The sequence below is a fragment of the Pholcus phalangioides genome, unplaced genomic scaffold, assembly GCF_987345545.1.
Source record: "Pholcus phalangioides strain wild (caught in Gottingen) unplaced genomic scaffold, Ppha-v1.0 ptg000031l_1, whole genome shotgun sequence".
NCBI lineage: Eukaryota > Metazoa > Arthropoda > Arachnida > Araneae > Pholcidae > Pholcus > Pholcus phalangioides.
In genome coordinates this window covers 2,124,418-2,151,923 of record NW_028301621.1, presented here as the reverse complement: position 1 = coordinate 2,151,923, position 27,506 = coordinate 2,124,418, and the positions used below count along the sequence as shown (strand labels likewise).

Sequence of the window (27,506 nt, the reverse complement as noted above, 5' to 3'; positions counted from 1 at the left end):
TACACATTTTTATTCTTTCACAGACTTAATGAGTTTTGTTTAAAAAAAAATGAGTGAACTTGAAATTTTCACACAAAAAGTAAAGTCGAAAGCCCAATGACATTTATGCTGGTACATCTAGCAATGAGGGCATAGAACTCAAGTCTTTATACAAAAAATAATTCCTCTGTTTTTAATCAGGGGAATCCTAGTGCCACATTGTAATGCATTGAAAATACTTAGTGCCGTTTAGCTAAGTTCAACTCCCTATATTTTCTGAAATTTCTTTTTCCATGCAAAAAATCTAGAAATAGAGCAGCTTTCTTTCTGCATTGTATCTAGGGATTAAGTTCAGGTCTACCATTTACCCCAAAGATTTTCTATACTTCAATCATGAACTTTACCACATATCAATAACAAGAATACTTTTACTTCAATATCATTGAAGAAAAAGTAAAGAAAAACAAAATTTAAATTTTGATTTAAATCAATGATTTTTTTAAAAATATTCAAGTGATTTAAATCATCATACCCTGTCCTTCACTGGAAACTTTTTTGAATATTTAATATGATGCAGAATTCATGGTTTTGAAAAGATCAATAAAAAAATTTTACGTGTTGGAAAGAAGGGTGAAAAAAAAGAATGAGAAAACAAAAACCTTAACATAAAAAAAATATTTAATCAATATAATTTACATACATAATAAAGGACTTGCATCACAAATAATAATAAAAAAAGAGGAATCTAATAACTTTATACAGTCATATTTTAATTATCTTTGCCTTTCTTGAGTTTGATTTGCTGAGCCAATTCTTTATACCTTGTTATGCATTCTTCCTATCATTTAATCGGGAGGAAAAAGGAAAGGAAGCATTTCATCAGAACTAATTTTCAAATATTCATACACAACAAACAGAATAATGCATGCAGTGGAGATCTTAAAAATGTTTAAGCGAGCAAACAGCCATGACAATTACACAGCCTTCAACAGATGAATTCTCCCATATCATAACCTGTTAGTCAGTTGTGATATCGGTGCTACTGAGATTCTTATTCTAAAATGGCACAACATCATGTGAAATTTATTGTCAAGTTGTTAAAGGTTGCAGAGTTGATATCATTTCATGTCAAGGAAACATGTCAAATGTGGCTGGCTACTGTTGATGAAGGAAAAGACAAATATGGAAGATCGCCAGTAATTGTTATTTGGGTGAACAAGCATGTTTGTCTTCAGATAATACACAACTAAAGAGCCATATAATTAACTTAGTTCATAAGTAATCCACCTTGGAATTTCTGGTGAGGTTTACTTGATGAAAAGTTTAGGTGGATTTAGACACTTCATGTGTCTGTGGTTGTGCATTAAGTAGGTGTTGCCATCCATCTTACGAATTGGAAGTAAGAAATTGGCAAATGCATAGATGCATAATATAAAGGACTTTTTATTGTAGTAATGGTCTGCTGAACTCTGCAAGGGGGAAGATGGACAATTTATTTTCCCCATTTTTATTACTTTTTTTCTTTCAAACCGAGCGAAACTCAGGTCTATCTCCATGGGCAATTTACTAACTAGTGAGTTGTGCCAGAAGTGTAAGTGTGTGTACCTAACAGTCTGAGTGCACATTTAGTGTTGTGTCTGATTTTTCAGTGCTGCCATCTATATTTCAGAAGAAGCCATTTTTACTACTGGCAATTTTATTTCTTACCAATTAAAAAAAAAAACAATTTCAAATTTTACCTTTGTTTTGGTAGCCACAAAATTTGAAATACAGTCCCATCGAGCCGAAGTATCTTTTGGGAATTTGATCAAAGCTTGTTCCAAAAGTCTTTGCTCATCTTGTGTCCATACCTTTTCTGATAAACTAATTGAAGATGAGTTACCAATGCTGTTCCTTCGATGCGTCAGAGTGCCATTGCTTATTATTTTTTGATTATTTTCATTTACCTCTCCATACTCGCTTCTTTTACTGATGTCAGTAACATCATCAGTGTACTTGCCATTAGCTTCAGAGCCTGTGACACCTGTTCAAGTAAAAAGAGAAAAAGTTATATTAAAATGTTCTGAACAAATTTTAATAATGTTACGTAAAGACTTTCTATAACTATTAATTTCCCTTCTGCTCCTAAACTTCTTAAGTTCTTGAGGTGAGACTAAGCTGACAATATATGGTATATATTCTTTTTTTTATATTTCAGAGATGAGGGTTGATGGTTCGCAAGATCCTACCTCTTGGCTACTAGGACTGGATGATATTGAAAATTTTACATCGTGATACATTGTCAACCTTAAATCACTATACAGGATGTCTTGTAAGTGCTAGCACAGCCTTTATATCATCAATTGTCCATCTTACAGATATGATTCCAATTTAAAAAATGCTCAACAGGCATTCAAAACTTAGTTTGTAGCAGTTTTGAGAGTGAAAATACAGTGCGTCACAAAATAAAAAAAAATCTAAATTTTTGTAAGGTCCCCCTGCTCTAACTTCAAATTAGAAAGTAGTTGAATTGTCTCTCTTGATGCAAAAAAAAAATCCAATGTTTCAAAGTGATTCATAGATATATTTGAATTCGAAAAATGGAGGAAATTTGGAAAAGAACAGCGTTAAATGTGGCTAAAAAGGTTTTTCTTCATTTAACGCTATTCTTTCCCAAATTTCCTGTGATAAATATCTTTGTGAATATCGCATTTAAAAACATGGAATTTTTTTATTGGCATCAGGAGAGACAGGGCAACAACGTTCAAATTGGAAGTTGGAACACAAGGGGCCATACAAAAATTGATTTTTTTATTTTGTTATACACTGTATTTTCACTCTCAAAACTGGTAAAGGATAATTTTTGAACACACCTGTTGAGCACTTTTTAAATTGGAATCATACCTCTATGATGGCCCGTTGATGAATGGAATAAAGGCCGTGCTAGCACTTACAGGACACCCTGTATGATGATATATCAATATACAGGACTCGTATTCAAAAATTAAGAGGGGAAACCCCAATAAGACATAATCATAGTCTTCTGAGAAAAAAACCTCATATTTTTTTTATGTGAGCAACTAAAACTAATTTTTTTTTTTATAGCACTATTTCAGTATCCCATAAGATTGACTCGAGCCAAAGCAAAATGACAGAAATAACTCTTGATAGCAACAATTATTTTAGGACAAAACAACATACTAGCAACCACAGACAATTCCTTTCTTTTTATATTCATAATATATTACATTCTTTTTTTCGAAGAGTCTTCCAAAGTCTGTCAACTGTTTTCTTCAATGCACAGCCAATTATGAAGACATGCAAGTTTTTTTAAGAATGACAATCTTTCAAGACTACTTCTAAAAGCGCAGTGCAAAATTTGTAAATTACAAGGTCCAATGTAAATAAGTCAAGGTGAACCAGATGGTTTTACTGTGTTGTACATCCTTTTTTTAAAAGGATTTGTTTATATTTTACTGTTCAGTGCCAGCAAGATCGTTTTTGAAAAAAAAAGGGCACTTTCATTTCCAGCTCTTCGTAAACATTGTTTATGCCTCTGCATGTTCTAAACATACATTAAGATAACTGAATGTTATTGGGTAGAATCAGAGTCACAAAACCTAGAATAGGCCTATGTATCCAACTGCTTCGTTATGCAAGCTGTTGTTTCACCTATACACAAAATGTGCACCATAATTTTGAATGATGAATGTTAATTACTGTCCAAGACCATAAAGTAGTAAATACAAAATAATTTTTTTCTATCCAGACAAAAGTTTTTGATGACTGCTGCTCCACTTGTTGAATCATGGATGGAGATATGAGAAGGGCCCCCCCCCCCCAACATCAAAGGTGGAGTCGACTAATCTAATGTAAATGTGTATATATGAATTGACATCATCATCATTGTGCCTCCTCCAGCAATAATGACCCACCAGACTGCCAAGTCTATCTTTGCCTATGTGTTGAATCTTCAAACTGAGCAAAAAAATTAATAAACGGAATGGTCCACGTATAGTCTCCCCCCCCCCCCAAATAACTTGAAAAAAGCATACAACTTTTGCTTTGGCAAAATCATTAATTGCAATCAATGACATTTGTATTACTATGAGGCAGAGTTAAAAATAAATAAATAAATACGTGAATAATTTTTTTTCCAAATTCAAATCGCACCCTTAAACACTAAATTTATCAAATGATTTTTTTATTCCTGCATGTTCCCCCCCCCCACACTTCCCCAAAGAAGCATTTTTAAAGATTTCGTTCTTGAAGATTTAGTTACTGTAGCTAGGGCCATAACTAGGATTTTTGCCACCCCTACCAAATTTAATTTGATAATTTTTTAATGGTGTTCTTTGTTGCTACCTAAAACTTTCTGCCTCCCTGCCCCCCTCTAGTTCTGGCCTCTGTCGTAGCTCTTTCCATTGATTTAACATCGCATGTAAGACTTTAGAAGAAAATTATCAAAAATGATAAAAAATTAAAAAAAAAAGATACAAAATCAAATTTTTTTTTTAAAAATCAGAAAAAAATGTCTTGCATATAAGTAATATTTGTGGCATCCACTAGAGAAAATTCCTTTAAGTTCTATGAATAAGAACTACAAAAAACATTAATTCTCTACAAATCAGCATCGTATGTGGGTTTTTATAGGGATGTTCCCTTATCTGATTTCCATGATACATACCACGCTTACGTATTCACTAAATCAACATCGTCATTTCAACTCTGATGTCGTTACATTGGATTTCACCAATATTAAATATCGTGCAGGCATACTCATTATATCGGCATCCTTGTTTCAACTCTGATGTTATATTGGATTCCACACGATATTAAATATTGCCCAGGCGCACTCATTCAATTGACATCGTGATGTTACACATCGGAATTAACAATGCATCACTGTGTTCAAAATTGTAATATCAATGTGAGGGCCTTACATTGGTAGTTTATTGTAAATCTATACATCACCCAGTACTGCTGGCTACTATGGTCTTATTATTAGGGCTCAGATTTTTATGACATGCAATTTTTTTTATGGCAAGTAATATATTTTAGTCACTTTCAAGCTATTTGTGATATTTTAAGCATTTTCAAGTAATCTGTTATATTTTAGGATTTTTCAAACAGTCGTAATATGCTTTGGTCATTTATCAGAAAGTCATTTATCTAAAGTTTTAATCTGTAGACATTTTCCCAAGTTACAGAATGCATTTACCCCATCCGATTCCTTTTCTTTCTTCTTTTTGAAAAAAAAAAAGAAACGTTTGCTTTTTCAGTAGCTACTACTTTGTTTCCGAGGACATCCTTGGTATATTTATGAAGGGAAACCATAAATGGCACACCACGCACTCATAAAAGATCATTTGGACAGACAAGATCTTCGAGTTGAACACGTTTTTAATCATGGCTAAAGTCAGGGTTGTAACTAGGATTTTTTTTCAGGAGAATTTTGCCCTGTCACATCACTGGTAATCTCCGAAGCTTTATAACAGTTTTGGTACAGTTGAAACTCACTCCGTATAATGACCCTAATTGCTCCGTTGAAAACAGACACTGTATATTGGGTGATCATTATCTTGAAAGGAAAACATTATTGTTATAAACGTTAAACATTATTATTATAAACGTTAAACATTATTATTATAAACGTTAAACATTATTATTATAAACGTTAAACATTATTATTATAAACGTTAAACATTATTATTATAAACGTTAAACATTATTATTATAAACGTTAAACATTATTATTATAAACGTTAAACATTATTATTAAAGGATAATCGTTATTAGAAACATTTGTGACTTATACTATCGGTTGTTGTAATGGAATGGTCACTGTAACATGGGGTCATTATAACAAGCGTCAACAGTATTTTGATGTAAAAATGATTTTTTCATTTCTTTTAGCCATAACATTTATCACACTCTCAATACAGTTGCCCCTCAGGATATTTGCCAAAATTCTGACCCCGCCAAAATTTTTATGTTTTCAATATGAAAAAAGTAAGAAAGGAATTTCTTACAGGAGTTGGGTGACAGTATTTACTCTCCCTCAGCACTGATGGAATTATTTTATTTTGTAAAATATGCCAAAGTTATGCACAAAAGTGACTTAAATTGTAGCAACATTGCTATTCAGCTAAACGAAGAATCAGCGAGAATCAGCAAAAACTAACAACATCTGCTTTATGATGAGACCAGATATTGTTCCATCTGGTTATTTTTTTGAATAATTAAAGCACTTTTGCAAAATGATTTCTTCAAAAGTTTCTTAGAGGAAAACTAAATAACAGTAATTATTATCCCCTACTCCCCTTTTTTGAACATTTGAAACTACATCTTGTATTTTAGTGAGTGCAATTCTAGCATGTTCTGGAAGAATCGTAATGTATAAGGTAGGCGTGGCTTTTATTTGAATTTGGTGAGTGTTTAAATTTGAAATAAAAAATTTTACAAATTTTAATCATGTAATAATTGATGCATTTGTTGTTTCTATTTAAATTTAATAACATAAGAATAGATAACTGAAAAGAAAAAAATGAAGAAAATTATAAGGTAATATTTTCATATTTTAAGGTCATATTTCTAAGACGTTTAGGTCATAAAACGGTTAGGTCATTACGGTTAGGTCTAAGCTCTACTTATTATAAACAGTTGATACTCTGGCTTCAACAGATTTACTCAGGCCTGAGTGCAACTAGGGTGATATGGCTAACAAACACTAAAATACATGCACAGGCTTAACTTATGCAAAAATTTGAACTGACAGCACTCATGAACTGATTCCTTTGTATGCATTCTGTCCAGTCCCTTAGAAACATTGGTGGAAAAAAATTATTTTAGATTGTTTTCTTTAAAAAAAACATTACAAGGTTTAAAAAAAGGAAGGAAGGAAGGATTTGACCAAACAACAAAACAATTTTACTTACCTTGAGCTGAGATATCGACACTCTTTGCATATGGCTGAGATTTCATCTGTTTTGCTACAGCAACAACCTACCAAAAAATAAATAAATAAATAAAAGAAAAATACTATGACAACAGATGAACAAACTGACTAAACTTGGGATGAAGGAAGGGAGAAAACACAGACACACATAGAAAACTTGACAATGTGTTGTATGTTATAGGCCAGTGTTTTTCAGACTTTTTACACCTGTGCACACGTAAAAACTGTTGAATAATTTCACAGACTGACTGAAATGGGATAAACAATTCACAAACCTGCTGAGGCCAGTCCTAGATATCATGCCACCTGAGGCAAATAATATTTTGCACCTTTAAGATACAACTGTCTAAAAAGTTTCCTTTCTTCACTTCTATTACCTTGATACAGTGGTTCCCAAAGTGTTTGTCATGACTCCTTGGGTGCACGGGGTAATGTTCATGTTTTAAGATGTCGCAAGAGAATTTCCTAAATAAAAACGTCCTGACAAGAGTATAAATATATCAAACCAATATAATAATTCTTCTTTGAAGAGGGAGGGGTGTCCCACAGTGGGCACATGCCTGTTTACATTTTTTTTCTATGGGTTTTGGAATAAATGTCTGCCATTCAAAATATTAATTGAGCTATTTAGCTCATATATATATGATATAACACATTAAAGTTCTACATAAAATTTACCAAAAATAATTTGAAGAAAAATCGTACTCAATCAAGTATCACAAATGTGCCTTTGTGCACTTTTATGAAAAAACATGAAAATTAATTAATATTTATTTCGATCCCGAAGACAAAATTTATCTATTGAAAATCCAAGAATCAAATTTCCTATTTCAAAATCGTGATTCTCCGCACTATGTTGCTTAGCAGAAAAAAGTTTTTCCTACCATTTTATTTATACAATGCTGCAAAATGTTCTAGCAAAGTAACAGCCCTGAGTTCATACGTTTGGGACCAGAGGTGTAGTACGTAAGAGAGAGCGTGGGCGCCCCGTGCCCTCCCCAAGATGATAAATTTAAAAATATTTCCGTAAAAAAACAAAATATCAGTAGAAAATACCTTTACACTGTATGTTATCTTTATCCATGTCTGTTAATTTAAAATGCTTTTAAGAGGTTAGTAGCTCAAAATTTATCTCTGGGAGAGATTTCTTGTGCTCCCCCAAACCCCTCTAAAAGTGTCCCCTCTAAAAGTCGATTGGATCTTGCGTACTCCAATGCTCGTGACCAGGGTGTTATAATGTTAGATCTTCTCATGGTTCAAACTTGAGTGACAAATTCTACCACAAGCCATTCTATCGCTTGAACATTGTTTGGAACAGCATAACCTTGTTGGTTCTTGCACCAATTAAAAAGCAAACTCCAATCCGAAGGTGCATATGCACCCTCGAATGGTTTATGGTACATATCACAGCAAATCCATCGGAAAAATATGATATTTGTTTTTGGTGAAGTGCAGCTGTGCACTCTCCAAAAATACCCTAGACTGCACATTCTGTGATAAAAAAATGCTTGTTTAGTTTAGGTGTCTTATATCACTCTTTGTTTGTTCCATGAATTTAGAAGCACCCTGTATTTACGTGTGAGAAAGACATCAATGAACTAGAACCCCTTCTGCCACCTATCAAATAAAACTTTTACAATTCTTCGAATGAAATTAGCAACCAGATTTTGAATTTTTAATTGATAATATTAGTTAAATTATCAAGTTATTCATATAAGACTATACAGGGCTCAGCACGGATCATGGCCTCAAAACTAGTGAAAATAGTGACCAAAATGTTCAAAAAAGAGACCAAATAGTGACCAAAGTATTTAAAAGTGACCAAATAGTGACCAAAATAATTTTAGACAGAGACCAAATGGACATTGAATTTTGATTATTACCAAATTGAATGAATTGAAATTGAATTTAGTTTTCACTAAACTTTGTATTTCAATGGAACTCATTGAAATTGGGTTTTTTTACATAGTAGTGTGAAAAAAAATCAAACTCAAATGCATTCTGCTAACCAGAAAAGTTTTGAATAACTTATCAAATTTATCAACAACTATGTGTGAGAGAGTAACATTACATCCTTTTTAAGTAACAATAGCAATGCCTTTCCCCCATGTTGCTTTCCACAACCCATCTTAAAATCAATTTAAGCAGGAAAAACTTCAAAAACGGGAAAAAATTTTCACATCCAAAGAAGGAAAAAAAATGAAACAACACAAAATTTGATGAGAGACTTTGTCCAATCTACATTCAAGTGGATTTTTCATTCATGTTATACAAATACAAATACAACGCCACAACAGGCAAATTGCCCAACGAGGTGGCTGACTTAAGAACATCATGGGTCCCCGAGCCATTTTTTGGAGGCCCTATCTACTACTGCTACACCACAAATGCACCCTCCCCCCGCGGAACCCCCTAACGAATCAGTACATGCGGGAATGTGCGTGTACGTGTAGTGCAACCTGACGTAAAGTTTGTTTCTGCGTAATGTTTGTTATGTGTAGTGCTGCCATCTGCCACCAGTTTTTCTAACTATGAGTGAAGTGTTATGATTGAATGATTTATCGTTGTAGGACTGTTGCTCTCTGTGGCGAGACTTTTTAACGGGGAGATCGGCTCGCATTTGCGCCTTGAAGTTGGGAACCAGAGAAAACCAACTTCAGCTGACCACCACTGTGGGGTTCGAACCCGGATCCTCGCATCGCGAGTCCGTCACTATAAATGCTATGAATGACAGTATACAAAATGTACTCAAACTTTTTTTAACTAGTGCAAATTTTATTTACATACCTAGGTTTGTATTCCAACAAATTTTAAGAAATTTACTATAATGATTTAAAAAAAAAACCTATAAAATTACATTTTTACAATATTATTTTAAATGATTAAATTAAAAAATATTACTTAAATTACTGAATTAAACAAATTATTAAATTGAATAAAGTATTTAAATTATTAAATTAACTCAATTATTTTAATTATTAGATTAACTAGATTTTAATTATTTCAGTTAAAGCCACATGTCAGAGTTCTTGTACAGATGCTTTTCATCTGGGACGGTTAAAACCAAAGCTCTTGATTCGTGAATATTCCTCCTATAGGCTTACGGGGGCTCCAACATCGTGAATCTCAACCATGAGTTGAATTCAACTGGGAGCGGCACAGAGACCCATGGCTTATCCATCTATATTATATTCCGCATTAGGGTCCCCTAGGCTGAGATTTTTGGTGGGACCCAGGTCAGAATCTTCATGGACCCCTCTAATATGAATTTGTAGGGTGAAAAACAAAAATAGAATCGCATCTGATGAGAATCATCTTGGGCAATCCGGCAGGAGCCCTGCCAGACCCACTCCATTCGTGGGGGGCCACGCAGGGACCTCAGTTGAATAGGAGCATACACAATAAGATCTTCTGACACAATGATTTATGACAATAAATATTTAAATTAAGAGTTGGTGCGTAGGCTCTCTTTCATTTTGCCGTAGGGCTATGATGTTGGAACAGCAGTAGGAACACACGTTTTGGATTTTTAAATTAAAAAATGTGTTTGAGTTCTGTAGAACAGCTTCATTATCATCCATGGTTCCACAAGAAACTTTACGTTGAAAACCCCTGAGATATACAGAACAGATATAAGTATATAAAAATCAGTGGCAGCTCATTGTCGGATACCTTGGAAGGGACGCAGATTTCCACAGATATGCCGCCATCTATTGGTGACAATATGTAGTCAAGTACATACACATTCCAACATGTACCAATGCATTAGAAGTTCCGCAGAGGAATATGGACGAGGTGCATGTGTGGTTCAGTAGTAGTCAAGTACTGTAACTAGGATTTTTCCGCCCACGGCAAACATGATTTTGCTGCTACATAACAATTTAAAATTCAAATTTTATATAATGGTGTTTTTCATTTCCCCCTAAAACTTGCTGCCCCCCTAAATTTTTCCACCCAGGGCAATCGCCCTATCTGCCCCCCTGCCGGCCCTGAGTGCATGTACTATTTACGATTGGTAAAGTATTGCACAGCATTGAAAACTTTTATTTTTGTTTATCAAATTATTTTTCACATTATCTGTATACCTGTGCAATATAAAAATAATACTCTATCAACGCAACATTTACATAAATAGTTTGCGCAGTGAGCTTAAGTCATCACAAAATGAAAATCATCATTTAAGTTTAGCAGTTGCCATCGATAATGGTTTTTGCAAATTGTGACCAAATTGGACCTCTTTGTCCAACATCAGAGGTCAGTATCCAGCCAAAATTAGGGTCCATTTTCTGGACCTTTCACAAAATTCTGGACCTCAAAAATGGACCATCATAAAATAAAAATTAGTTTAACCATAAATTTGGAATTACATTTCTTTTGTGTAGATTAACTAGATCACTTCCCTTCCACAAAATTACTTATTTTTCAAAAAATTAATGATTCTTTTCACAAAAACTGGGTCCTACGAAAAAGGTCTGGACAGATGCCTGAGTATTACACTTTAATTTAAAAGGTGTATAAATTTCTATGATAAAGTTATAAAATATTACTTTTTTTGTTCAAATATATTCTAACTTAGAAGATACAACAGATTTAAAAGAAAGTAGATGGCAGCATCAGTATCCAAAGTGCATTTTTAACATGACCAAAATGAGCATAATAACCTGTGCTAACCATCCCACCTTTCTCCCTACTCTGGTATTTATACTGCCAAAGGGTATCTGATACGGCGCACGACAGAAAGCGGCCAAAGAGGAAAGAAGAATACAGAGCTCTCTGCATGGAAAGCGCTGCCAAACCTTGACCATATGACCAGTATTTTACGGGACTTTTGCTTCCGACTATTGATGCTTTCGATAGGGATTTTCGAGATTCCCGAAATAAAGAGGATAAAGCTAGATGAGATATTTGTGGATTGCCGCTGTATGTAACGCAAGAGGGTTAGAGCCGTATTCACCAACATGGTTTAAACTGTAGTCACAATTTTTGGATAAGAGATCAACATAGATTGGTTAAAAACCTGAATTTGACCAATCTGTGTAGATTTCTTATAAAAAAAAATTGTGACTATAGTTTAAACCATGTCAGTGAATACCACCCTTAATAGCATAATACAGCATGTTGATTTACTTTGTCACTAGCATAACTTTACGACCAGGAAAAGAAAAGCATGAAGGTGGCAGAAGAGAATTTTCTTGGCTGATAACAAATTAGAAAACCGATGAGAAAATTGACTATATCTCAATTTAAACGGGGGGGGGGGGGGGGGGTGTCACAACCATATAAATTTAGTTTTTTAACCTGTAAATTGTACAAATAGTCAGAAATATACTTTTCCACATAGGTGCATGAGAAAAAATTTCAACTGTTTCACAAATCACCCCAATAACCTCATCATCTATTTATAATGAAGTTGGTTAATGACAAAATGGTTAAATATCATTACCTAATATAAGTTATTAAATACTCTAAAAAGATTAATCAAAATGTGAAACAAAACTTATAGAATACAGGAAATTTTTTTTTATAATACCTTTACCATCAACTGCTAGGTTCAAAGTATAATTTTTAAAATAACAAACTCTTTGAAGACGTATTACCTCAGAAACAGACCAGTGTAAATATTCTGCAATTTTTTCCCACCGTTGAAGAGTACCATTTGGAAACTTTTTGAGAGCTTTCTGGAATTCATTTATATCGGCTTTAGATTCTGTTGAAGACTTTCCCTACAATTTATTTGAAATAATGGAATGTATTTAATGAAACAAAATTCTCAGATCAATGAACATTTCTTACTACTGTGTATTTTGAGGCAGAAATGAGAAAAAAAGGGGGAAAAAATTCACAGCACAGCTAGCTCCTGCAGATATCAAATATTTAAAAAAATAGTTTCATTTCAATGTTATATTCAATTACTAATTTGAAATATAAATGACATCTGGGAAACATACACACATAACAGAGATGTCTGTAAACACACCCTACAAACAGATATCATGAAAAAGTTACTAATTTAGAAAAGTGTGGCTTACATTGGTATTATTATGTTTATTCTTGTGAGATGAAATCCCATTGGATGATTTCACTCCTTCTTGGCTGCCATTTGGAACAATCAACTCTGGAAACTGTGGTTTTATGTGCTTCTTTACCCTTTGTCTTACTGCGCATATATTGATATAAACACGAAGACAAACATATTAATCAGTAAAAATTAAAATAAGGACAATTTTTTGCAACACAAATATTAAAGATCCCGCAAATGAAAAATTGTTTCTTCTAATAAAAAAAATTAATATAAATTGTACATCAAACAAGTGAACTAACCTCTTTTTTCAGAGCTTTCTTCTTCTTCCCCTTCATCTGACTCACTTTCCACCCTCGAATGAGAGGTGAGGATAGCTTTTGAGTTTTCATAAGCACATTTCATGAATGATGGCAACGACCGAACCAAATGAATAATTAAATAAAACAGCTGTATGGGAAACAGATCTTGATACCTGGTAAGAGATTTTAGAATGTTGGAAATGAAATAAATTTTGCTCACACACATTAATTTATCAAAATAATAATGGTTCTTAAAAAACCTGCAACAAAATAACCCCCATTTAAATAACTGGTATTCCAAACACAAGTAGTTTTGATGATAAAGAATTTATAGAACGTGAAACTAGACACAAAAACTATATATTTGAAGATTAGACCTCCCTCACTTCTTCATGGAGTTGAGATGCGGTTGAAGTGATTTCCAGAAACCTGTGTACTGTTGTGGGAGTCATAATAAAAGATAGAAAAAGACATTGGCTGGCTAACAAGTGGCAGTTTTTCTTTATTGGTGGGCCAAAGGGAAAGCATGTAGGACCATTTTATACATACAGTTCATAAGGAACATAAAAGTAGAAGAAAAAATGTGCAATAAATACCTATCTTTATTACATGCAGTATGCCAATAAAATTGTGCAGTCAATACATGCATGAAGAAAAAGTTCAGAATTCTACAAACGAGAAAAATTGAATGTTCATAAATGTGCTTTTTTCCCTTCAATCTATCCAGCATTACAGTTTCACTGTGAGGGAACGTTAGGTTAGTAAGTTAGATGTAGCAGTATTATAATGGAAGGATTTCAGGCTGTTTGGTCATTGTGAATAAGTGATAAAACTTGTTTTGTCCACATGACCATCTTTAGAAGACCAACTACGCCATTGGCAGACAGTGAGTGATCAAGTGATCATTACTGTCTTCCACTTAATATGTTCATCACATGTCTCTCAAAAATGCTTGTCACTCTTAAGAGTGAAACATCAAGTTTTATAACTCATTCACATCAACCAAACAGCCCAAAAAATTCTTCCATTATAGTACAAACAATGGCTGCATAAGTACAATATGTATTTCTCATCTATGTAAAACTTTTGATACATAAACAATATGAACTACAAAAGACTGGATACCAAGATAAATTCACCTCTACTTGGTATCCTGTCTTTCGTACCGAGTATGAACAGTGGAAAGTGCCATCGTTTCTCTCTGAATGATAGCAATGACCAAACCAGGTGAATAATTGAATAAAACAGCTATGTTTTCAAACAGCAAAAAATTTTCGAATAACTTTCAAAATCCTCATTAACATTGCCATCAACTGGTAATAAGACACGAATAGTAACCTATTGGTAACTATGTTTCACCTTGGCTTAGGAATATTATTTAATTCTGCAGCTATTGCTTCAGCCTCTTCAGCGGATTTAACAGCTTTGTTTCTCCTCATTTGCTTTGCTGTTTTCTTCTTCATCTTTGCTAAAACCAGTTCTTCCTAGAAATAGGTTGTGTATCATAACAGCACAGGTAAATTCAAACTATCAGAGTACTATAAAAATACAGGCATTTTTCAAGTTTTTACACAAAAACAAACAATGATGTAGAGCAGTGACACCTGAACTGACGCCTTGCAATAAACGTTTTTTAAAGTTTTTTTTACAAATACAAATACCACGCCACAACAGGCAAATTGCCCAACGAGGTGGCTGACTTAAGAACATCATGGATCCCCGAGCTATTTTTTGGAGGCCCAAATCAACATGTGTGTTGATTCTTTTTTTACTAGTAGGATCATAGTCTCAGTGATAGTAAGGCTGACAGTGCAGATCCAAGATCCATTTATGAATAGGAAAGAGATTTCAGACATGCCAACTTTTGGAATCCAGAAATCTGGAGATTCTCCCGAGGGGGGGGGGGAGAGAGGGTTACCCACTGGCACTAATAGACTCGATCAAAAAAAATTTTTTTTCTTTCAAAATTTTTTTAAATCAATTAAGTTCAAAACAGTTCTAAGAATTGCATTGCCCCTGAGCAGAATATAATTCCATGTCAGTCTTTTCATGCAGAATAGAGAAATTACATCTACATACTGTTCATAAAACATAAGTGTCCCCTTTCGTGGATGCTATCAGTGATTGATAATCTTGGGTATATGAACTCTTAAAAGCTTTATATTTAGCTTTATAATAGCTTAAAGTTTTATATTTTCTTTCTGAAGACATATTTAATCGGAGGAAACAATTTAAAACTTCAAAATACAAAGCCACTGATGAAAAAACTTGTGCTTACCGCACGGCTGTTTATGGAATACAATAATAACTATACAGGAATTTTGGCAACCAAGGTCATGACCCTGATAAATGATTGCCAATAAACACTATGTAAACAAAGTCACGTTTTTGCCAGTTGCTTAAATGTGGTCACCAAGACTTATTTATGGCTGCTCGATGGAAATGACCACAGCTGTCCTCTATGGGCATTTTTCCTAATGACGACAGCAGTCATTGACGTCACGACAATGTGAAAGCTCGCGTAAAATCTAATTTTCTGCCAAAATCTGGATAGCAGGAAGAAGGATGAAAAATTCGGAGTCTTCCACCTAAATCCGGAGAGTTGGTAGGTCTGGGATTTATTCCTTGATACTGCACTCAGAAGATTTTATCATGCTTTAATTTTTTAACTTTCAATAAATTTGTGTTTTTCAGCATCAGGTTTGCTTGCAAAGCGCAACAAATCAATATAGGCAAAAATCGATGTCTTGTCCGAACTTTGCAAAAAAAAAGAATATAAGAAACATGTTGTACTCACTATCTCGTATTTCTTTTCCCAGTATGCAGACCAAGCAAATAAATACTGACCAAAAGTGACAAGACAAAACAAGAAGATGAGGAGCTCCAACAATCCCATGTTCCTGACTCTCCTATAGTAATAAATAGGCTCCCGCCAGTCTGGCAATCCTGTCTGTAATATGATGTCATATCTGTGGAATGATTCATTACATACATGTAATTTAATGTTAAATTAACATTAAATAATAACTTAGAAGTAGGAAAATATAGTATAAAGTACAAACATATTTCAAATTGACATCTATATGCATCTTACAAATCATTTAGTTAACCCAGCAGCATACATGTTGAAATTTGAACTCAAGGGCATGCATGGGGTCTATAAAAACCCTGTACCTCATTTCAGTGACATTATTAAAGTACGGGGAAATGAATTTATTTATTTATTATTATATATTTATTTTTTCCCCCCTTTTTGATGTAAAAAAATGAGATCCATTTAAACTTATCAAGAATTTTCTTTGTTTAAACTGTTTCCCTTCACTATTTTACCACACATAAACTCCAGTCATATTGCTATACTGCAATTTATTGTTGTTAACGAGTTGGGTTGGAAATGAAGGCACCATCTATAGATGGTCTTCCCAAGCTTGTTAGGAAAAATATCTATATTTTTCTCCCAGTTTGAACCTGGGACCTGACAGAAACCTTCACGGTGGTAGACGAGCATCTTACCACCTGGGCACTTGGTTTTCTACACTGGCTTGGATTATTTCACTGTTGTTATGCAGAATATGTCAAAATCTGCCACGTACATCACAGAACAATCAGTGCTACTTTATTTCTAACCAAGCACAAATGAGGTCTATCAACCTAGTGAGTTGTGCTGGAAGTGTAAGTGTGTGTACTTAACAGTGTTGTCTGATTTTTCAGTGCTGCCATCTATATTTCAGAAGTGAAGGGTAATTCTTTGGCAGGTGCAAAGGGTGCATCATCACTGGGCCGCTAAATTTTAGGGGGCTGCAAAAAGGAGTAAAAATACTTTGATTACATTGAATTACATTTGACATCTTAACAAAGCAATAGCTTTAATTTCTGTCCAAGACAGAAGTAGGGGTTCAAGTAAGTCCAAGACAAGGCCGTAACTGAGGGAGAGCAGGCGGGTCTGGTGCCTCGATGCCGGACCAGAGGGCACAAATTTAACCCTTCCTTCAATTTTATAAAGGGGCACCAAAATGCATGCTTGCCCCAACTGACCAAGCATCTAGTTGTGGCCCTGAAAAACAGGGAATCCACAGATCTAGAGGTTATTTGGGTGAATTATAATAAATATACAAGAGTACATAATAGTCGTTCTTCAGTGCTATTGTAAACCTGGTCCATCCCAGATTGCAGAGGACACTGGAGAAAAATTATTTTAGAGGGCTCCAAAGCTGTTTTTGCACTGGGCTGCAAAATATGAATCTGTGATCTAAAGAAAACTCTCGAAGAAAATTTCACAATCTTCAACACTGCTCAAAAGTGAATTATAATGGATGGATTGAACTTTCCAAGCAGAATGGGGAGCTTCGCCCTTCTGTTATACAATCCTTGATTGATCAAACTTAACTTCTGACTGCGCCTTTTGTGATACGATTTTATACAACTTCCTATAATTGTTCATTATCAGTGCCCATTAAACTTTGACCTTCACTTGATATTCATCTGATTTACATAACTTTAATTATGATGCATTATATGTAATCTTTGACGTAGAGATGGGATGTGAGAATATTTTCGGAGAACAAGAATATTCTCCTGGATGTAAAAGTTGGAGAATAATCAAGAATATTCTTTTTTTTCCTTTTAAATAATGAAATTTTTAAACTAATTTTGTTTATATTATGAAATGATTCAGTTTTCATTGCCTGAAACATTTAGAACAATTTGTTTTGGCATAAACACCTCATAACGACAAATTTTAGTTTGAGAATATTCTGTCATAGTGAGAGGTTTCAAAAGTTTTTGTTATGAAGAATTTGGAAACCTTGAAAGATTAAAAATAAGAAATATATTTTAAATTTATTTTTTAATACATTTTATAAATATATTTTTTATCAGATGAATTTTCAGAATTAAGTTCAAAGCAATAAATAAAATAAAAGGTGATTGACAAAGAGCGTCATTCTTATGATCACCTTTATTCTAACGAAGATGGAGAACTGTGTCATTTTCTTCAATGAATATACACTCAATTTTTTTATCACTTGTATTTCTTTGCAAGTTGTTCAATTCATCCATGTTTTCAATTTTTTACTTTAAAAGTTTAATAATGTGGGCTGCAAGCTTTAATTTCCTTTTTTTTTTCTGCTGACAATTCCTTTATGCTGTATGTATGAGGTTCTGAAAGCTCTTGCAGAGATTTTAGAATTCAACTTCTGTCAAACTCATTCCAATGCCTGTTCCGTTCCTCAACATAACAGCATCTATGTTTTCTGCATATAATTCCTGTAACATTCGTCTTTCCAGGAAGTCCTGGAAAGTCCTCTACAAATACCCAGGAAGTTTCTGGGTATTTATAGAAATATGAGATGAGAATATTCTCCTGGATGTAAAAATTAGAGAATAATAATTTTTCTTATAATTTTTTTTTACTAATTTTGTTTATATTATGAAATATGATTCAGTTGTCATTGCCTGAAATATTTAAAACAAAGCAATTTTTGGCATAATCGCCAACCCCCCAATGGCAACTTTTGGTTTGAGAAAATTCTCTGAGTCATGATCATAGGTTTAAACGTTTGGTTATGAAGATTTTAGAGAAATTTTAAGACTTTAAAAAATTATTTTGACATTAGATAAATTTTCAAAAATAAGTTCAAAACAAAAAATTAAATCAAAGTTGATTGATAAAAGGGAAAAGCTATTTTTATATAATCACCTTCATTCTAAGAAGATACAGAACTGTTGTTTTCTTCAATTTACATACACTTTAATTCTGTATCACTCATATTTCTTTAACACTTTTGGGTCTAAGGCCGAGCCTGACTCTGGATGTAGTTTTTGTTCAAGGGAGCTAAGCCCGAGTCTGACCCGAGCTTAACTTTTAACTCTTGTAGCTATAAAATGGCTGAATATATATGTTCCCAGTCTTTTTAAACATAATCCACAATATTCCAAAAATATATAGATGGCAGCAGCCAACAAATGTAGCTTTATGAAACGATGCAGAAGTAAGTACAGTTGAAACACATTTGTCTTCCTAGGTAAGATAGCCATGCGTGGTTGTGTTTCACGATGTCTCATAAATGATTTTTAGACTTATCAGATGTTGATGATTTGCTGAACTTAGAGATATATTAGCACACAATTCTTTGTCAGAGTTATCAGATTCAGATGATCCAGAATACCAGCTTGTTTGTATAAGCGATTCAAAATCGCAGTTCTCAGATGACGATGAGATAGCACCGGTAAATATATTTGCTTTTGAACAAATTTTGTGTAAATTACTTATTTCTTTCAAATGTTTTAGGATGTATATTTTACAAAATTATTCATTTTAGATGATGAAAAGGAGTAACAAAGCAAATCAAAGGCAGAAACTGGAAAAAGATTGAGGAAAGAAACTCGAACTTTTTACGAAGCTTGTGGTATTGCTCTGTGCATAAATGTGTGTTTTGAAGTGTACCATACTAAAACAAGTTTTACACGATATATTGTTCCGGATAATTTTTCACAAGACTTCGAGGTTGCAAAACAAGAAGCAGTTCGACGGACAAACACAGATTTATTTACAGAACAGCAATTTATACGTATTTACAACGTAATCAGAGAGCTAACAACTTTCTAGCAAAGTTTAAACACAACTGACTGTTCATCGAATCTCTCTGAGCCTGCCATCTTGTGAGCGCCACGGAGAACCCCGGAGAAACTTCGAGAAAAACCAGACCAGACCAGAATTGAATTGAGAAAAAGAACATTCCACAAAATTCTATTTTACAGTTTCCTAGTCGGCAGCGCCACCGTACGGAGGGGTTGGACCAATGTCTGGAGGAGCGGGACTTTCTGGATTTTTTTCATCATGTCCTGCCAGTTCTCCATCCGTTGCTAACGGAAGGTTGCGATAAGGATTGCGCCATCTATCGCCTATAGATCGTAACAATATATATATTTTTAAATAAACATTATTTTTAGATATTTGTACAACATTTGTGTAAGTTTTTAGTCGGAATTGTTTGCAATTTTATTTTGAAAAATTATGTTTTCTTATGTGGAACTTTTTTTTAAAACTCTAAAACATACTTTTTTAATTATATATCATTAAATATTAATTATTAGAACCTTTAAATAATTGCTATATCATGAAAGAAAAGTTTGAAATTTATAGCTAAAAAAAACTGTTAAGATATACTATATATATTCCAAGTATTTAAAAAAAAATCATGGAAAGTGCCAAAAACACTCAGTCTACAGGGACAAACATATCCGAAATATCTCAGATCCAAAAGTGTTAAAAGTTGTGCAATTCTGCCATGTTGGTTTAATTTTATTGCTTTCAAACTGTAATGTTGTGGGCTACAAACTTCAATATAGTCCTGTCTTCTTGACGGGAAGAGAGAGACTGGGACAGAGAATGCTCTCTCAAAAAGGACTACTATTATAAATTACTAGAGAATATTCTTACTGAAAATAACAAGAATTATTCTCAAGTTATTTATAGAGATTATTTATTATAATACATGTTATCTTATATATAAATGTGAAAGTATATCTGTCCGTATGTATGTATGTATGTTCTTTATACAAATCTACAGTTTTAGGCCGATCATCGCCAGATTTTGCATATATATCAAACAGGACCGGGATTGAATCGTAGGCTACTTTAAAACTTCGCCAGAGCTGGGCAAATGTCCGAAATGGGTGAAAAACTGTCGGGCAACAATGGTTTTGGAGCCTCAACGATTACTTTCGGAACATTTACTTTGGTTACCGTGGTTTCCACCAATGCGTTTCAGACGTGTATATATGCCTTTACAATGGTTTGTCACACTTTTAATTCTGTTATTATAACAGTTTATTCCTTTATAACGGTTTGTAACTTTTCCAATTCTCCCATTAATTGAAGAAAACCCGGGAAGAGCACCGGGTATTTCTGCTAGCCTATATACAGGAATACAGGATGTCTGTAAGTGCTAATGCATTTGCTTGGATTTGCTGACTTTTGATGATGGGGGGGGGGGGGGGGTTTGAAGGTTGCTTACGTCATCAACCACCCCTTTTTGAAGATATGAAATATTCTAAGCTGCTGATGAAATTTTCCTGACGGGGGGTCAGTGTTTTGCTGACTTTTGCTGACAAGGGGAAGGAAGGGGGTCAAAAAAGGCTGAAAATCTGTTAAATGGCCCCTATCCCAATTATCACTGAAGAAATTCCATTCACTTAGTGTTCCATTCACTTAGAGATTACAGTTCCCGATTCGTTTAACTTTTGCCATGACAATCAACAAAGCGCAAGGCCAGTCATTAACAGTGGCAGGTATCAACCTACTGAAGCCCTGTTTTTCACACAGACAGTTTCTCGTTGCCTGTTCGCGTGTTGGTAATCCTTAAAAATTTGGCATCTACACACCAGATGGAAAAGCAAAAAATATTGTGTATCCACAAGCGATTGCCTGAAGTTTTTAATTAAAATATTTAAAAATAAAAGTAATTTTTTCTTACTTGGTGTGGAAAGTTTTTTAATTAAGAAATAATTAATAAGCTATACATATATACATTTTTTACGAGGCGGGCAACGTTGCCGGGTATCAGCTAGTTACAATTATTCTTGAGAATATTCTGGAAGGACTTTATAACTGAAGAATATTCTCATTGAAGAGAATATCCAAGAATATTCTCTGAAGGACTATGTGTGATTAATAACTTGAGAATAATTCTTATTTTCGATAAGAATATTCCCCAGTAATTTATAAAAGTAGTTCTTTAAAAGAATGTTCTCAATGATATTATATACAACTATATATTATAAATAACAGGAGAATATTCTGATTAAGAATTTAAAAGAATATTCCCAAGTTATTTTTAATAGCAGTCCTTCCAGAAAATATTCTCAAATATTCTCCTCAATGAGAATATTCTCAACAATTTTACATCTCTACTTTGACATGTCAATAAATTCTGGTTTTGCCAGAGATGGACATCTCTGGGGGTCCAAAGTGCTTACACGTCTTACGGTTACTCCAGTGCTACTGCAGAACAATCAAGAAAAATGTAGAAAACACTATTATGGGGATTTTTACTACTGCTAAACCACACATGCACCTAGTCCATATTCCTCTGCGGAACTTCTAACGAATTGGTCCATGTTGGAATGTGCGCGTCTGTGTTGTGAACCTAATGTGAAGCTTGCTTCTGTGTAATGCTTGTTATAGTGCTGCCATCTACCTCCTATTTTTTGAACTATGAGTGAAGTGTAATGCTTGAATATTTTACCGTTGTAGGCCTGTTGCTCTTTGTGGCGAATTTTTATTGCAGAACATTTCCAGTCAGCTGAGGGCTCATTACAGAAGAATGCAAAACATTCTGCTTTGACCCAAAATTGCAAAAAGGAACCACGGTATAGGTTCCTTTTTGCAATATTTTGGGTCAACATACGTCGGTCATTCTCTGATATTATAAGTGTGGTTGCATACCTTTTTTATCGAACCCACACACACACATACACAGAGGACTAAACTTTCTACATGAGAGATATGTGGATCAAAGGCTATACAGTAGCAGGTGTAGCTACAGTATCATCACAGTTGATTGAATTTAAAGTTCTTGTTTCTTGAAATATCTAACTGAACATTCTTTGAATTGCAATCTTTGTTGATATTTTTAGTTTTTCTTGAAAGTTTTTCAGTTTTAGAAAGCACAGCCTTGTAGAAGCACTTTCAGAAGCGCAAAAAAAAAAACCACCTTTAGGAGATATTTTTTAAAAATTTATTAATAACATGCGCAACTTATACTTTGCTCCGATACGAGAATCATCACTGCAACATTGTTTTCCAGAAAATTGGGAAAGAGACAGCGAATACCAAGGGCAGACTGTACTTAGTACATCCCAATTAATTTTACTTATTAGGCATATTGTAAAATGCACCATGCAGATAACATTCTTGAATACAGTTTGAAGGAATGAAGTAGTGCGCATCCAGTCGAGAGGATAAGTCTGCTTTATGGGGGACTGGAGTTGATTAGACCCCCTGCGCACACTGCCGGATAAAGAGTTTTGACATTATGAAATAGAAAACGGCTCGCAACAGCTGGTCCATAAGATGCGTTTTTAACAGAAATTATAGGAAAATCAACAACTCCCCATGATGACTATGAAGGAAAATAAATCATAGGTTCTCCGGTGTTAGGTACACACACTTACACTTCCGGCACAACTCACTAGGTAGTAAATTGCCTATGGCGATAGACCTGAGTTGTGCTCGGTTTGAAATAAAAAAAAAAAAAAAGGTTCTCCGGTGCTCATTGAAAAACAGAGGAATGAACCAATTTGAAAATGGAGTAAAATCTTGAAAATCAGATTTAACACCCAAAAAAATAACATTTAAAATAATATATTTAATTTCATCATAATAAATTGTGGAATATTTTTAATCTTATTTTAAAATCAGATTGCTTGCGGAAGATACAAATACAGAAATGAATTGAACTCACTTTTTTCTCTGCTCCTCATTTCTGAGTACATCTGCAATAGCTGCAATCTAAAACAATAAACAAATTAAGTAAGATTCAAATATATCAAATTATTAAATTTCATTTTCAAACTCTGATGTTGAAATAGCGATTACCTTCCTAAACCTTTCCTCTGCATCAGGTTCTTTGTTTTTATCTGGATGATATAGCTGTGAAAGCCTCCTGTAAGCTTTTCTGATATCACTAGTGGACGCTTTCTGCAATTAAACAAAACATTGATAGTTATGTATATTAAAGATATCATTGATAGTTATGAAAAAACAGATTCAAAACAAAGTATAAAACTAAAAAAAAAACTATAAAAAAAACAAAGTTCAGACTCCTCTAAATAACTATTGATAATATTATCATGGTTCATACCTCCCCCCATGTGAAAACATTCAAGCACTTTTCAAGGCAAAATTAAAAAATTTAAGAGGATTTGTAGTTATATATCCATATTTTTCAAATAAGCGCTGTGCATACTTAAATTAAGGAGCAACATCTGAGGAATTACGTTTCTTCTTCTATTTCATTAAATACTATCAGTAACTTTCAACATACACCCTATTCTATTGCATACATAAGTAATCAAAGTTTTCAAAAGTTTTCATTTGTAGATGATTTTCATTAAATCTAAATGACTCTTTAAATGGGATTCCAGTGCTGATTCCTCATTGAAACAATATTGATTATGATTGAAAGTGAGCTTTGAGTTTTTTCTTGAACGACGAGAATGTTGGGTATCTAATTTGTTTCGGCAAAGCATTGTAAAATTTTGGAATGAGATAAACATTTTTTTCAAGTATTGTTTTATGGACAGAGGGCAATGAATAAATGAAATTATCAAAGAATGATGTCACTCTCCGCCATCCATACGAAGGTTTCTAACAGCTGGCTGATGCGAAGATGAATTTAGAAAAGAGAGAAATTCAACTCTCAGAGGAAATCGAAACGTCCTCTCACTTGCCAGGTGAGCCGACTCCACCTATAGAAGAAGGCCTCAGCACAAAGCTCGTGACATCACTGAAGGCCATTTCACTTAGAGCCATTGGATATAGCAGGTGTATAAATATGGTAGTATATACAATGGCTATAGATGAGACGGCCTTCTTCAGTGACGTCACAAGCTTCGTGAAAATAGCTTCTTCTATAGGTGGTGTTGGGTTAGCGCCCGAGACCACTAGACTAAAAAGGCAACAAATTTTGATCTCTCAAATATAAATATATTTTCGATAACTCTTTTTAATGAAACAGTTGAGATTCTGCTGACAAGCAGCATTTGTCTTTTTATAGAAACTTTAGTAGCAAAGTCACGAGAATTCCACATATTTCTCGCACATATGAAAATTATTCTAGTTTCACTGGAACCATTTTTTTTCGATTAAATTTCTCATGACTGTCAATGTGTTACCAAACATTGTTCATTAGACAGATCTGGTGAGCTGTATCTCAGAATTATTCTTATATTTGTCACCATAGGCATACGCAGAATTTTCTCAATGGGGGTTTCAATTTTTTTCTCTCTCGGGGGGGGGGGGGGTTTATGTTTTTTCCTGTAAAACAACACTATAATCTCGGCTGGGGGGGAGGTTAGAACCCCAAACCCCCCCCCCCCCCTCTTGTGTATGCCAATGTTTGTCTCAGCTGCATCATCAAATTTTAAGATATTTTGCCATTGAAGGATTTAACTATGTTTATATCTTTAATTTGCAAAGTTTGCAGGTTGGAATACCTAAAATAAACTTTGAAAAATCGGGGGTAAAGCAAGGGATATCTAATGTCTATAGTATATTTTGGCATTGAAATCATGAAACCAATATTCTTTTTGGTTGAAGACAGGTTTCCACTTAGTACAGGTTCCGTTAAAAACAGGTTTTACTGTGACTTCATTCTCAATCTCGTTCCTTATCTGGTCTAAGATGTAATATTTGAAATCTGAATCCAGTATTTAGTCTAAAAATGTACTTTCATTCGTTATTACTGTTGTTTGTTTTGTACCAACATTTTTTCACTTTGTGTCAGGGAATTTTTTCTTTGGCAAGAAAAAACATCTGAAAGCATGACTACGTTTCACTCTCTGCAACTTATCATGCTTGTGGATGTTTTCTTTGCCAAAGAAAAAAAATCTCCAACTCATCACCAAAATACCGTTCCTACAGGGTATTAATTTTCAGAGGAGTTACTAAGGTCCATGGTTAAGAACCCGTCAGGGGCGGGCATAAATATTTTCCTTCCTTCGGCGGATGAGAAGGGAGTGGGGGCTCTGTGGAAACCCTAGGCCAGAGGGCTTGATGTCTGAATTTTAGAGTCCTCTGACAAAATTTTGAGGTATTTGCTTTGTTACATTGGTCGAAATGTAATCGAAGTATTTTTCCTCTCGTCTTGCAGTCCCTAATATTTAGCGGCCTAGTGCGCCCACACCCTTTCGCACCTGCCTCAAGTCCGGCCCTTGAACCCGCGCTATATCAACTAATGCTATCGACAGGCCACATTTTGGCACCTTATCTCTATGATTTTGAATGAAACAGCGTAGACCCAGCGCCCTTCTTCGTTCACACGAACTTTTGCAAGAAAAACTTGGCTAAGTACAGCATACATATGCTGTATATAAAATCTAATAATGGACGATTTTTCTCAAACCGCGAATTTATTTTCAAACTACGGTAATACCTGGTCAACGCCAAGGATGTCGTAAAATTTTCTGTCGGTGCTCTCGACCAAGTCAAACAACTCGAGGTCTTCGTCCGTCCAACATCGCACCACTACCAGGATCTGTACCAGCAGAATCACCAGGGACGGCAAAAAGTTCATTATATTCCACGATTTTATAAAGGCAGGCAACGACGTCCGTCCAAGGGGAAAGTCACGGAATGAACGAAACTTCAGAAGACGACACGCTCAGTTGATATGTGGAGCATTTCCCACATCCTCTTCGTACCACTCTTCGCGTGATGCTCCTCCGACGCGTGCTATAATCCCAAATGACAACAACACACCATCTGTTTTTCCTTTATTTTTAATATTGTAATTGAGCTGGAAAATGCCAGCTGCTGGAAAAAGAGAGGGGGAAAGAGTACAATTTGTTGTCACACATTCAGACCACGATAGTACCTTTGTAACGCCTCAACAACAAATAAATCTTCAGCAAATGTACGTCGACAAACTAAAGTTGTACCGTTCAGTTGAAAATGAAATCATTTCTGTTTTTTCAAAAATAAAAATCGTTTGAATCGTGTATTAATATGAAAAGGACGTTTTACGATATCTTGATAGCAAATTGAAACTATATAAACAATCACCTCAACGGTACTCGAGCTGTCATCGATTGACCAAAGCTGCATTAACTTACAAGCGGCTTTGTCGATTGACAGACCAAGACACTAAATACCGAAATATTATGAAAAATCTTGCTGATAGATAGCAGCACGGGTTCCAGCCCAGCGTAATTAAAAAATTTTCTGCCAATTTCGAATCGAATCACGCACGTTAGTGGTGACCATATGACCCATATTTAAAGGATATTTAATGTGGAGAGGGAACGGGTCACCCCCCGGCTTCAAAAAATACAATAGAAATGGACAAACAAGGCGACACACAGAAGAACCTCGATTATCCGAACACACCGGGACCGAAGGGTGTTCGGAAAATCGATTTCGAAACTAATTCGACAACGAAGAGGGGAAAAAAATTGTAATTCAGCAACAAATCATATACCCACCGACAAAACCGTGATAAGAAGTTTTGTTGTCAAGAAGACGCACTCCTCCCTCTCATTAAGGCAT

General features: G+C 34.4%; 1 protein-coding gene across 1 annotated transcript; it reads right to left on the bottom strand.

Moving 5' to 3' along the window:
* Positions 1 to 639: 639 nt before the first annotated feature.
* On the bottom strand, positions 640 to 27,102 carry LOC149066992 (dnaJ homolog subfamily C member 1). Its single transcript, XM_089253052.1, has 11 exons — positions 26,395 to 27,102; positions 23,838 to 23,939; positions 23,704 to 23,750; positions 16,035 to 16,206; positions 14,597 to 14,721; positions 13,238 to 13,410; positions 12,946 to 13,073; positions 12,514 to 12,639; positions 6,897 to 6,963; positions 1,719 to 2,002; positions 640 to 817 (listed from the first exon to the last, which is right to left on the bottom strand). The coding sequence occupies exons 1-11, from the start codon at positions 26,533 to 26,535 to the stop codon at positions 749 to 751; spliced, it is 1,434 nt and encodes a 477-aa protein (XP_089109178.1). The 5' UTR covers positions 26,536 to 27,102; the 3' UTR covers positions 640 to 748.
* Between the last annotated feature and the right edge of the window lie 404 nt (positions 27,103 to 27,506).